The sequence below is a fragment of the Schistocerca nitens genome, chromosome 10, assembly GCF_023898315.1.
Source record: "Schistocerca nitens isolate TAMUIC-IGC-003100 chromosome 10, iqSchNite1.1, whole genome shotgun sequence".
NCBI classification, from domain to species: Eukaryota; Metazoa; Arthropoda; class Insecta; order Orthoptera; family Acrididae; genus Schistocerca; species Schistocerca nitens.
The window spans coordinates 23,815,793-23,830,286 of NC_064623.1; the positions used below are offsets into that span (position 1 = coordinate 23,815,793).

At 42.6% G+C, this 14,494-nt stretch overlaps 1 protein-coding gene across 1 annotated transcript in view; it reads left to right on the forward strand.

The window, feature by feature from the left end:
* The window catches only part of LOC126210308 (peroxidase-like), a 190,161-nt gene that overhangs the window by 63,083 nt on the left and 112,584 nt on the right, over positions 1 to 14,494 (forward strand). The window contains exon 4 of the mRNA XM_049939504.1: positions 14,113 to 14,318. Coding sequence (XP_049795461.1) covers positions 14,113 to 14,318 — 206 coding nt within the window. The remainder of the gene's footprint in view (positions 1 to 14,112; positions 14,319 to 14,494) is intronic.

A 14,494-nucleotide genomic window follows, 5' to 3' on the forward strand; every position in this document is an offset into this window, starting at 1 on the left:
TGTACACTCCCTCTGGAAATCCAGGAACACCGACACTGTATTCAATGTCAAAACATCTTTTAAGCTCTTCAGATGTACCCTGATACTCCTCTGACCACACATATTTCATGCCCCTTTTCACTAGTTATGTGAATGGTCGCACTGTGTCAGAGAACCCCTTTGTGAACTTCCTCCCAAAGTTTGAATGACCCAAGAATGATTATAGTTTTTTTGTCATCCTTAGCACTGGAAAATCTTGTTCTCCCTATACCCGGCTCGGATTTGTTCTTACCCAATATTCACTAATCACGTATCCTAAGTAACTTCTCCAATGCAAAATTACATGTCTCCATACTCAAGGTCGGATATGCAGCCCACAACCTCTTAAATATTTCTCTCAAACATTCTCTATGTTCTTCCCTGTTCCTGGAGAACACAGTTATGTCATCATTTAAATTCAATACTGGCGAGGCTTCAGCCCCTACAATATTCCATCCATCAAAGGCTAAAACATGATAAGCATTCTTCAGCCCAGACGGCATGAACACTCTTCAACCTGAACAGCATTCTCCAATACTGGTAATGGCCCCAGGGTAATAAGAAAGCTGTCTTCAGTTGGTCCTCTGGAACCACTTGCAACTGATAGTATTCACTTTTAAATCCATGGTAGAGAAATACCAGCAATGTGTAAGGGTACAGATCTCCATCCAATACTTGGTGGATTGGATCTACCCTTATGCTTCTTTGCTACAGCACAGTGGCATCACTGATGCAGGTCCCCCATAGTTCTAGAAGGGACTGATTTGTGTCTAGAGATCGTTTGGCATGGATTAGTGAGTCATCCATGTCAAAGCCTTCATACGAGTAGGATGTGTATGTGTGTGAGAAAAGTAATCATGGTTAAAAATAATTTTGAAGCCTAGGATTAATTTTGTATTGAGGGAGCTGTTATACCGGGTGATCAAAAAGTCACTATAAATTTGAAAACTTAATAAACCACGGAATAATGTAGATAGAGAGGTAAAAATTGACACATGCTTGGAATGACATGGGGTTTTATTAGGGGAAAAAAGTAAAAAAAAGTTCACAAAATGTTCAACAGATGGCGCTGGACAGCAAAACATCAGTGACTGTGCATGACATTCGTGTATAAAAGGAGCTGTAAGGAGAGAGAATCAGATGTGCCAGCAGTCACAGCATGTTGACGTTACCTGAAAAGGCGCTTTTAGTGAAGCTGTATTATCAGAATGGGGAATGTGCTAGTTCAGCATTATGATCCTATCACCATAGGAAGGGAATTCGAATGGGTAAAGGTCCGTTGACAAACGCAGCTGTGGCGAGAATGATTTTGAAGTTCGAAGCCACGGGTTGCTTAGACGATAGACCCCATAGTGGCTGACCGAGCACAAGGCATAATGCTGCTGAGACAGTTCAGGAAAAAATGGAGACTGTAGTGGGTTCGTCTATGCACGGTGAAGTCTGTGGTCGTGCAGTCGCACGTTGCACCGGCATTCCATACACTACTGTTTGGTTGGCACTGAGGCGTACCCTCCGATGCTATCTGTACAAAATCCATCGGCATCATGAACTGTTACCTGGTGATTTACTGAAGTGGAGGGCATTTGCGGTGTGGTCATTTCAAAAGATGACGATTGGTTGAGTAACGTGTTGCAGACCGACGAAGCTCATTTCACGCTCCAAGGGTCTGTTAACACCCACAACTGCAGAATTTGGGCTACCAAAAATCCTAGAACTGTTGTGGAAACTCCATTGCAAGACGAGAAAGTCACGGTATGGGTTGGATTTATCACATCTACCATTATCGGGCCTTTTTTCTTCGAGGAAATGCGTGAATCTGGTTTTTTAACTGCTGCGGGTGAGAGGTACGCTGATATGTTACAGAATCGCATCATCCCCAGCCTGCCTGATAAACACCTGCTGGAATGTATGATGGTTATGCAGGATGGTGCTCCACCCCATATTGCTAGACGCATGAAGATCTCTTGCGTGCGTCGTTTGGTGATGATCGTGTGCTCAGCTGCCACTTTCGTCATGCTTGGCCGCCCAGGTCCCCAGACCTCAGTCCGTGCGATTATTGGCTTTGGGGTTACCTGAAGTCACAAGTGTATTGTGATCTACCGACACCTCTAGGGGTGCTGAAAGACAAAATCTGACGCCAATGCCTCACCATAACTCCGGACATGATTTACAGTGCTGTTCACAACATTATTCTTCAACTACAGCTATTGTTGAGGAATGATGGTGGACGTATTGAGCATTTCCTGTAAAGAACATCATCTTTACTTTGTCTTACTTTGTTATGCTAATTATTGCTATTCTGATCAGATGAAGCGCCATCTGTTGGACATTTTTTGAACGTTTGTATTTTTTTGGCTCTAATAAAACCCCATGTCATTCCAAGCATGTGTGTCAATTTGTACCTCTCTATCTACATTATTCCGTGATTTATTCAGTTTTCAAATTTATACTGACTTTTTGATGACCTGGTATAATTAAATGACAACTATCCTATAAGGAATCAGCAATGATAAACTCATTTAATTTCATGTTAAATGAGTGACTGTATTTAAAGTGTGAGTGCAATCAGATCAAGTGGGGACATGATACTTGAAATTCAAGTGAAGTAAATTAGTTTTGTCATTGCAACCTCTTCATTATTATAGGAATATAGAACAGTGTGGAAGAATAGATAGGGCATGCATCACAGGTACATGATCAGAACTTTAGTTGTTGGCACGTGTGCCTTTGGAGTAAGTTCACCTTCCAAGACTGGCTACTCATGGATGTCTGACACCTAGTATTCCAACCAGACAAACTATTGCAAGTAATAATTAAGAAAAAATCAACAAATTACAGAGTGGTGCCTTACAATGGCCCCAAATTATCAGTGGCCTCTGTGGTACTGGATATGGGGTGTGCATTTGTCACAGTCTTACTGCTAATCACAGAAAAATAAGTATCTCTTGGAATCACTCATAGACTTTTTCAGCACAAGCACAATTCCTATTCCCAATGGACTATTACTGTCTTCTGTTATCCCATCAGCTAACGTCTGGTTTATAAACTCCTCCAGAATCAGTTGCAAATATTGAGGTATTGTATATGGTTAGTGGTACACTGGTGCTTCATTTCCTGTCAGAACTCTGTGTTGCATAACAGGTGTTGCAGGAAACAGACCCAGAAGAAAAACCAAATCTTCAAACTCCACCAATAGCTTCTCCATCCAGGTTCTCGCCATTCCCTTTAGATGCTCCCCTTCTTACGCAGTGCGACCAGCAGCGTCCTGTGGCTGTTTATGGTTTGCATCTGTGCAGCAATCTTCCTCCTCCAGAATGTCTAATCTCGCTATCAGCATCCACTCCACTTTGTGACCTTGACTACTTCAGTGCCAAAATTGTCAATATTGACAGGTAGTACCTTCCCATCACCCTTTTCCCATACACATACAACCCTCCATTTAACCAAACAACTCATAGAATTTAATACATTGTTCCTATCCAGTGGTTCTACTATGCATAAAATATTGACTAGTAAGTATGGCTCCACACTCACCCAAAGCGACTTCCTAGTGCTACTTGCCACACAATCAGGCCAGTCAAGCCTTAGAGTATTTGTACCTGGTTTAATCAGGTTTCCCACTGTGATGGATGCACTTCACAAAAGATTGTCATTGGTGATGGCTTCCCCTGGCTTCCCCTAGCTGGAATGTCGTCCCACGAAGTTCCACAACACACTGCCAAAGGTCAATTATGACATGTTGATCCAAAAAGTCTAGCTCCAGGATCATGCTGTAGTCCCCTCTGCCCCTTACATGAGCCGTTACCTCCACACACTGCTTAAACCCAACTGCTTACATGAGGCATCATATCAACAAATGGCTGAAACCCAACTGCCTCTGACCAAAAATCCATTTCCACTGACTTATATAATTATCCTCCACCCTACCCAATATATAACATAGTGGGTTTCAGTGCCTCTGACCCACTAGGTCCCTACTGGCTACAGACACATGTGCCCCTGTTTCTAATAAAAACCTATACTTCTTTTCCATCAATGCACTCACTAATGCACATTCCATCTCTAATTTTAACAGTGACACATTTTGGTGAACATCTGGTTCCTCTTATGTTTAACAGCTACTTGCTTTGAGCTCGTCATCCCCTGCTACCGTTACCGTGATGCTGTTGATGATCCATACAACTCTTATTCCAGTGAGGCTGGCGGCACTACTTCTACTTATGTCCACAATTGTAACACTTCGCGTTTGAAAAGGATACACAAATTATCCCTCACACTCGTCGAGGCACAAATCTCCTGACACAAACGCCTTAGGAAGGCATCAAGGGCCATGTGCTCAGCTTTATTCACTTCCTATGTTAGTACATTCACACATTCACCCCCCCCCCTCCCCCCGTCTCCCAAATCACCAGATGTCAGCCACTCAACATAAACATGGAGACAGTCACTGTTAACTGCTGTCTGCTGCTCACCTGCAATCAGATGCTGCTGTGCCCTTTGGTCCACAGGAGGTATTTGATTTCAGTGATACCACCCATGTCATGGAGGTGTTCCCCTCTCTGTCCCCTGGGGCTGTGCCCTCTTAAATGTTACAAGCCCCTGTCACCTTTCTTGTAGAAGTACTGAAAAATGACATTTGTGGTGACATGCTCCCCAGCATTCAAACACTATAGCAGGCGATTTGTGCACTTGTGCCAAACTGTTTGTATGTAGTAAGCATCCAAATGTGGCAAAGATTCTCTCCCCCACAACCTCTTTGCCATAGGCGGGTTTTTCTCTGAAGAAAGTGTGGCTTTGAAGCCTTTACCTCACAACTGACACTTCCCGCAAGGATGCTGAGCAAGCAACACCTCAGATGCCGTCGCTCAGTGATTTGCGCATTATGTAATTGTGCCACAACAAAACTTAATGGCACACCACACAGTGCTCCCAGTGCATTCAGAAGCATTCAGAAAACCACGTACCATTAAGTTCCATTTGTGTGACTACGTGGCATGAGCATTGCGGGCTACTCATGTTATTGTGGAGAAACAGTGGGCCTCTCACTTTTAAATACCTGGGTGCATTTTTTTTTTTTTTTTGGTCATCAGTCTACTGACTGGTTTGATGCGGCCCGCCACGAATTCCTTTCCTGTGCTAACCTCTTCATCTCAGAATAGCACTTGCAACCCACGTCCTCAGTTATTTGCTTCACGTATTCCAATCTCTGTCTTCCTCTACAGTTTTTGCCCTCTACAGCTCCCTCTAGTACCATGGAAGTCATTCCCTCATGTCTTAGCAGATGTCCTATCATCCTGTCCCTTCTCCTTATCAGTGTTTTCCACATATTCCTTTCTCTCCGACTCTGCATAGAACCTCCTCATTCCTTACCTTATCAGTCCACCTAATTTTCAACATTCATCTATAGCACCACATCTCAAATGCTTCAATTCTCTTCTGTTCCAGTTTTCCCACAGTCCATGTTTCACTACCATAAAATGCTGTACTCCAGACGTACATCCTCAGAAATTTCTTCCTCAAATTAAGGCCGGTATTTGATATTAGTAGACTTCTCTTGGCCAGAAATGCCTTTTTTGCCACAGCGAGTCTGCTTTTGATGTCCTCCTTGCTCCGTCCGTCATTGGTTATTTTACTGCCTAGGTAGCAGAATTCCTTAACTTCATTGACTTCGTGACCATCAATCCTGATGTTAAGTTTCTCGCTGTTCTCATTTCTACTACTTCTCGTTACCTTCGTCTTTCTCCGATTTACTCTCAAACCATACTGTGTACTCATTAGACTGTTCATTCCGTTCAGCAGATAATTTAATTCTTCTTCACTTTCACTCAGGATAGCAATGTCATCAGCGAATTGTATCATTGATATCCTTTCACCTTGTATTTTAAATCCACTCCTGAACCTTTCTTTTATTTCCATCATTGCTTCCTCGATGTACAGATTGAAGAGTAGGGGCGAAAGACACCCTTCTTAATACGAGCGGTTCGTTCTTGATCATTCACTCTTATTATTCCGTCTGGGTTGTTGTACATATTGTATATGACCCGTCTCTCCCTATAGCTTACCCCTACTTTTTTCAGAATCTCGAACAGCTTGCACCATTTTATATTGTCGAACGCTTTTTCCAGGTTGACAAATCCTATGAAAGTGTCTTGATTTTTCTTTAGCCTTGCTTCCATTATTAGCCGTAACGTCAGGATTGCCTCTCTCATCCCTTTACTTTTCCTAAAGCCAAACTGATCGTCACCTAGTGCATTCTCAATTTTCTTTTCCATTCTTCTGTATATTTGCCCCAGGGGCTTCAGCTAGAAGTACGCGGGTGGCGACCGCGGGGACCCGAGCTGAGTCTGACATCGCTTCCACTTACTTGTGTCAAGCTCCTTCTTTCTCCTTCCCTGTCGGCCTCCCTTGGCCAACTCTTGCTTTTTCGACCCCAACGGTATTAGGTTTCGAGGCCCGAGGGCGTCTTTCCAATTTTCTTATTCCTTCCTATAACCCAACTCCTGAGGAGAGCCCACCCCTTGAGAAAAGCCAGCAGTCCTGTCAGCTGTGAGGGTAACACCGCAGGTTGGACGGGAGGCCAGCACCCTCTCTCCGTAAAAAATTAAACATGCTTTCAAGACTACAAGTAAGCCTTGGAACATTACTGACAAAAATACATGATGTCAATGGCAAAGAACCGGTATACGATTTGGAACGTGGAATGTAAGGAGTCTGTACAAGACAGGAGCTGCAATCAGTGTGGTCAGGGAAATTCAGAGGTACGAACTAGACCTAGTTGCACTGCAAGAAATCGGGTGGGACGATGCTGGGAGCATTGATGTTGAAAACTGTACAATTCTGTATGGAGCCTGTGAATGAGGTCATCTGTTAGGCACTGGTTTCTGCGTCAGTAAGACGTTGGCCACTAATGTTTCAGAATTCGTTTCAGTCAACCCAAGAATATCTGTTCTAACACTGGAAGTAAAGCATATTAAGGCGACTTTTGTGAACTGTCATGCTCCCACGGAGGAGAGCGAATGTGAAGTGAAAGACGAGTTCTATGCGCAGCTAGAGGCAGTGATGGACGCTATACCACATGGTCACCTGAGGATCCTCCTTGGTGATATGAATGCCAAGATTGGGAAAGAACAAATATTCCAAGACACAACAGGTAGGCACAGTCTACACAACCTAAGCAATGACAATGGAGTTAGGTTCATCAGCTTCGCTACATCATTAGGGTTGTTCATCTCCAGCACAAACTTCCAGCGGAAAAACATACATAAAGGAACCTGGGTATCACCAGATGGGAGAACTGTAAATCAAATAGACCATGTTGCCGTTGATCTCAGAGCCAAGAGATGGGTGTTAGACGTTAAGACAGCGCGGGGTGCCGAAGGTGGGAGTGATCATTTCCTGGTCAGAGGCCATTTAAACATACAGTGTAAAGGAAGAACGGGGCCTAAGTTAAAAAGAGTGGAAAGGTACCGTGTGGAGAAACTAAAAGATGAGGCAACGAAGACCAGATACCAGTTGCAACTTAGTAACCGCTTTGAAGCACTCAGTGAAGTGGACGCGAATCAGGACCTCGAACGTATGTGGGGAAACATCCAGAGCTCAGTTAGGGATACAGCAAAGGAAACACTCATGGGAAACCCAGTGGGCAAGAAGATCTGGTTTGGAAAGGAATGTGCAGATGCCCTGGAAAGGAGAAAGGAAGCCAGGAACAAATGGCTGAAGGGGACAAATCTGGCACAGGCCAAAGCACAATTTGAGGAGGTCCGAAAGACTACACAAGCTATTCTGAGAAGAGCAAAGAGGAAATACATAAGGAATATCATCACTGAAGCAGAAATAGACTTCAGAGGACAAAAGACGAGGGAAATGTTTCTGAGGGTGAAGTACCTCTGCAAAGGTCACCAGGCCAAGCAGAAATTTGTCAAAGATTCCCGTGATAAGATCCTGACGAACGATAGGGACATAGCTGAGAGATGGAAAGAGTACTTTCGACAGCTGCTAAATTGTGATGAACCCGAACTGCAGTTTGATTTCCAGTACCCAATTACAGCCGATGCAGACTATCCCCCACCTACCCTGGATGAGATAAAAACCAGAATCAGACACCTTAAACAGAATAAGAGTCCAGGTCGAGATAGAATACAGGCTGAAATGATCCTGGCAGGAGGAGAGAAACTTGCAGAAAAAATACACCGACTGATACAGGCAATATGGACCAAAGAAGAACTACCAGGAGAATGGAAAACAGCTCTGATTTGTCCAATACATAAGAAGGGCGACAAACTGAAATGTGACAACTATCGAGGAATCGCCCTGCTTAACGTCTGCTATAAGATCCTGTCCAATTGCCTCATACATAGAGTTCAGCCAGTGGCAGAATCGGTGATTGGGAAGTACCAGGGAGGTTTCCGGCCAGGACGGTCAACAGTAGATCACATCTCCGGCAGCTCACTGAGAAACTGGGTAAATATGGTAAAAATTTGCATATTTTATTCGTTGATTTTAAGAAGGCCTACGATTGCATACATCGCAAGAGCCTGCTCAACTGTTTAAGGGAGTTTGGCATAGCAGAGAAACTCATCCATCTGATAAAGATCTGTCTGAACGAGACACATGCAAAGGTGAAGATGGGAAATCGCGTAACTGAGGAATTTGAAATTGTGACAGGACTCGGGCAAGGAGATGGGTTGTCCCCTATCCTGTTCAACTTAGCCCTCGAGAAGATCATACGCGAGACCTTCCAAGAGAACGAAGGGATTGAAATCGAAGGAAAGAGACTGGCATATTTAGCCTATGCAGACGACATCTGTTTACTCTCTAGATTGGAAGAGGAGTTGGAGCAAATGACCAAAGCACTAAAGGAGGCTACCAGCAAATTTGGGCTAAACATAAACGAAGCTAAGACAGAGTACCTCGTTATGACGCGTGGTCATTGTCAGACTGCTGATCATCTACAATCACTGCAGGTTGGGGACCATTCCTACAAGAGAGTGCAAGAATTCAAATACCTAGGGGCACTTTTCACTGAGAACTCGTCATGTGAAGCAGAGATCAATGCCAGAATACAAGCAGGAAACCGATCTTACCACAGCCTAGCACAACTGCTTCGGTCCAAATCTCTTTCCAGACAGTTCAAGATTCGACTGTACAAAACCCTGATCCAGCCTGTTGTTCTATATGGCTGTGAGACATGGAGTATCCGGAAACAGGACTTCCATAAGCTCCTTGTCTTTGAGAGAAAAGTGCTTCGGAAGATCTTCGGTCCGGTTCTGGATGCAGATACAGGGGAATGGAGGATCAGATACAACCAAGAGCTTGAGGAACTATACCAGCAGCCCAACATAGCACGAACTGTCAAAGCCAAACGAATGCAGTGGGCTGGCCATGTGGCCCGGATGGAGGATCACAGATGGCCTCGGAAGCTCCTGGATTTCACACCTACAGGAAAGAGACCGCCAGGGAGACCCTAGAAGCGTTGGAGGGATGGACTCCATGAAGATTTAAAACAAATGTCAATAGATGTGGACGAATGGCGGATAGCAGCAATGGACAGAATACAGTGGAGGAGGAAACTTGTAGATGCGTGCGGTCCACTGGGCCTGATCACGTAGTAGTAGTAGTAGTAGTAGTAGTAGTAGTAGTAGTAGTATTTTGTATATTATTCTTGTAAGCAGCTTCGATGCATGAGCTGTTAAGCTGATTGTGCGATAATTCTCGCACTTGTCAGCTCTCGCCGTATTCGGAATTGTGTGGATGATGCTTTTCCGAAAGTCAGATGGTATGTCGCCAGATTCATATGTTCTACACACCAATGTGAATAGTCGTTTTGTTGCCACTTCCCCCAATGATTTTAGAAATTCTGATCGAATGTTATCTATCCCTTCTGCCTTATTTGACCGTAAGTCCTCCAAAACTCTTTTAAATTCCGATTCTAATACTGGATCCCCTATCTCTTCTAAATCGACTCCTGTTTCTCCTTCTATCACATCAGACAAATCTTCACCCTCATAGAGGCTTTCAATGTATTCTTTCCACCTATCTGCTCTCTCCTCTGCATTTAACAGTGGCATTCCCGTTGCACTCTTAATGTACCACCGTTGCTTTTAATGTCACCAAAGGTTGTTTTGACTTTCCTGTATGCTGAGTCTGTCCTTCCAACAATCATATCTTTTTCGATGTCTTCACATTTTTCCTGCAGCCATTTCATCTTAGCTTCCCTGCACTTCCTATTTATTTCATTCCTCAGCGACTTGTAGTTCTGTATTCCTGATTTTCCTGGAACATGTTTGTACTTCCTCCTTTCATCAATCAACTGAAGTTTTTCTTCTGTTACCCATGGCTTCTTCGCAGCTACCTTCTTTGTACCTATGTTTTCCTTCCCAACTTCTGTGATGGCCCTTTTTAGAGATGTCCATTCCTCTTCAGCTGTACTGCCTACTGCGCTATTCCTTATTGCTGTATCTATAGCGTTAGAGAACTTCAAACGTATCTCGTCATTCCTTAGTACATCCGTATCCCACTTCTTTGCATATTGATTCTTCCTGACTAATGTCTTGAACTTCAGCCTACTCTTCATCACTACTATATTGTGATCTGAGTCTATATCTGCTTCTGGGTACGCCTTACAGTCCAGTGTCTGATTTCGGAATCTCTGTCTGACCATGACGTAATCTAATTGAAATCTTCTCGTATCTCCCGGCCTTTTCCAAGTATACCTCCTCCTCTTGTGATTCTTGAACAGGGTATTCGCTATTACTAGCTGAAACTTGTTACAGAACTCAATTAGTCTTTCTCTTCTTTCATTCCTTGTCCCAAGCCCATATTCTTCTACTCCTTCCCCTACAACTGCATTCCAGTCGCCCATGACTATTAGATTTTCGTTCCCCTATTACATACTGCATTACCCTTTCAATATCCTCATACACTTTCTCTATCTGTTCATCATCAGCTTGCGACGTCGACATGTATACCTGAACTATTGTTGTCGGTGTTGGTCTGCTGTCGATTCTGATTAGAAAAACCCTGGGTGCATACAACCCCCTTACCCAGTCAGTTATTCTGGGTAGGACTTGGGGAATCACTTCTTAATCACCACCAACACACTATTACTAGCCAGGGTGGCAATCCAGCACACACTGGTGCCCACTAAATGATACAGTATGTGCCCCATGAGCATGCTCACAAGTCCTTATATAACTCTCCACAAGATGCCTACCTACATGCACGAAATAATATTGCCTGTATTAGTGTCCCTTCCAAATACACAGCGAGGAATTTTCTGTTGGGTGACCCCATTGTATGGTCTGCCTAAAATACATAAAGAAGTCATACCACGGAGGTCCATTATACGTGCTATTGGGTATCTTGCATAACGACTGGTGCCCTTTGTTGGCCACTTTAAAAAACATGTTAGGAACTCTAAAATTCATATAAATCTCTCTTTATAGTTTACATCATACACCACCAACATAAATTACATATCAGATCAACCGGTATGATTTTTTGTGGTGTCACCGCTAGACACCACACTTGCTAGGTGGTAACTTAAATCGGCCGCGGTCCTTAGTACATGTCGGACCCGCGTGTCGCCACTGTGTGATCGCAAACCTAGCGCCACCACATGGCAGGTCACAAGACACGGACTAGACCTCGCCCCAGTTGTACGGACGACATAGCTTGCGACCAGACGTACGAAGCCTTCCTCTCATTTGCCGAGAGACAGATTGAATAGCCTTCAGCTTAGTCCATAGCTACTACCTAGCAAGGCGTCATTTGTATCAGTGCTTATAGCTTACTAATATTCAAGAGAGATGTATTCCAAGGACTCATTAAAAGTTAAGTAACAAACCTCTACGTACTTTTCTTCTTATTCATTAATAAGTCTCATGTTCCAGAACTTCAAGCCCGTCTGCGTTAGTTTAGCGTGCACCTAGCTACCTCATTGTGTCTATGCTGTATGAACTGGACACAACATTATTAATGATAATAGATGACTGAAAAATCTGATATTTCCATTTCTAACAACAGATTCTGAAAACCCTCCTTGTAATACTCACAAACACTGTGCTGCACAAGAATGATATTTCACATGGGCTTGAATTCTTTTTTCAAATGTAAATTCCTGATTGTATGTAACACACCAGTGATATGAACAAAATTGATTGTTTTCATTGTTATATCAGTGATATTAAGCTATTTACAAAATGGTTTGCCATATTTGCAGAAGTACAGTAAGAGAATCCAGTGACCTGTAAAGCATTGACCTTAATGTTCCTGGTTGTGTTATTTAAGTGTACAAGAGGATTTAAAAAAGTATGGTAAGTTACACATTATTATGGCAAACCAAATTAACTTTTACTAAATCTTGCATTACACTTCAAAGTAACACAGATACACTACTATTTTTCAGTATAGTCACCAATTTCTGTATACAGTTGTTGGAACATTCTGCTAATCATTCAGTTCCTCATAAACTGAAGTCTGCATCTTGTTCACCGATCCTTTCGAGAGCTACAGTATGAACTTCCAAATCATCAAAAAATCTGTAATTGCTTTAAATCAGATCCTGGATTGACTGGACACTATCATTGGCCATAGATATTAATGGCCTCCCTTCCCAATTGGTATCACCCACAATTGTGCAGCCATTGTTGAATTACGGGCACTATTTCACTTTGTCTGGATACAACATTGCATTTGGTCCTTATACCACCAGAATTCTGTGTTGAGTCAGTGTGCAACTTAGATGTTTTGCCCACAAGACTTGTGCTGCCCCATATACTTTAGTTTTGGAGTACGTTTCCAGTTTCCATGTCATTTCATTCCCAAATTTGATGCACCTGTTACCTGCCCTGCAGTAGGAGTGTGTCTGCAGGAAACCTCGAACATGTACTCTTGTCTGAAAATGTGCAGTTACTGTTGTGCCATGGTCTTAGTATAGGACAAAATGTGTAACTTACTTTTTGAAGTACCCATGCATTAAATATTTGTCTGAAATGTAATTCATATATACGAGGTGTGATTGGAAAGTTTTAAGAATGGGCTGTAATTGTACAATGGTGGTACTTACATGCTACTGTGATGCATCTCCTTCAAAATAGACTCCTTCTGACTGAACACACCAACTCCAACAGTGTTTTCACTTTTGGAAACATTCCTGGAAATTTTTTTCCTGAAGTGTGTTAAGGACGCTCTCCGTATCTGCTGGATGTCTTAAATCGAGTCAAATCGCTTCCATTTCAACGAAAATTTCATTTTAGGAAACAGGTAGAAGGCCCAATCCAGGGGAATATGGCGGTTGTAGAAGCACAGGAATTTTGAATCTGATCAAAAATTCAATGATGGAGGAGGCACGATGAGCCGGAGCATTGTCATAGTGTAGCTCCCAACTCAGATCTTGTTATAATTGACTGAACTGCATAGAAACTTAAATTAAGTTCATCAGCCATCTCCCTAATTGTAAGTTTAAGATCAGAGTGCAGTAAGTCGTAAACTTTCACAACATTTTCATTCGTTATTTGAGGTGGAAGGACGGCCAGACTGTGGTGCATCTTCAAATGATTTGCGGCCGTTTTTAAATCTGTTGAACCAGACAAAAACATTTGACTGGCTCATACAACTACTGTATCTCCAAAAACTGTTTTTAATAGTTCATAAGTCTCAGAAGCTGATTTCCTGGTTTTAAAACAAAATTTCACACAAACTCGTTGCTCCATCTTTATTCATGCAGACAGAATCCGGAGCCCTAACAGACTTGCACTCAACCAGCTGCCACAACAAACTGAATGAAAGAAATGCAGTTTCCTGTCAGAGGGCATTCTAGGACAAGGCAATAACTCACTCCCCACCTTCCATGTACCTGTCCTCCAAACCAGTAAGCAGTAGCGGATACATTCCTACAACTTTCCAATCACACCTCGTATGTCCCTTCCAATGTTTAAATCACATAGAAATTTTGGTTTGTACAGATTTTAACTGTTACATCATGAATGCAATTCCATAGGAAAATTGTGTAAATAAATTCATAAAAAATTATACCTGAATCTCTTGCTGTAAATTTTGAGTACATAACTTTCTTGAATTATCACTTCTGTACAGGTTTAACATACCCCCGGAGGCCATGGGAGACTTCCTGATTTCTTTAAAAGTTCCTGCAGATCCAGCTCATGTTCTGCAAATACCTACATGTAATGCTTCTGATATCTACAGAACACACAATGCGTCATGTAACAATTTGGAGCATCCAGCATGGGGAATGACAAGTACTGCATATACACGTCTTGTCAAATCGGTCTTCCTTGATGGTAAGATATTTTATGCATAAATGTATATTACAAATGCATTGCCTCATGATAATACACATTAATAAAAGCTTGTTGTACTTCCAGCCATTTAAATTGGGTTAGTTAGATAGATAGAGTATCTTCTTTTTATTTCTTTAAAAGAAACCAAAAGAAAGGTCTGCCATTTGGGCGTTAAT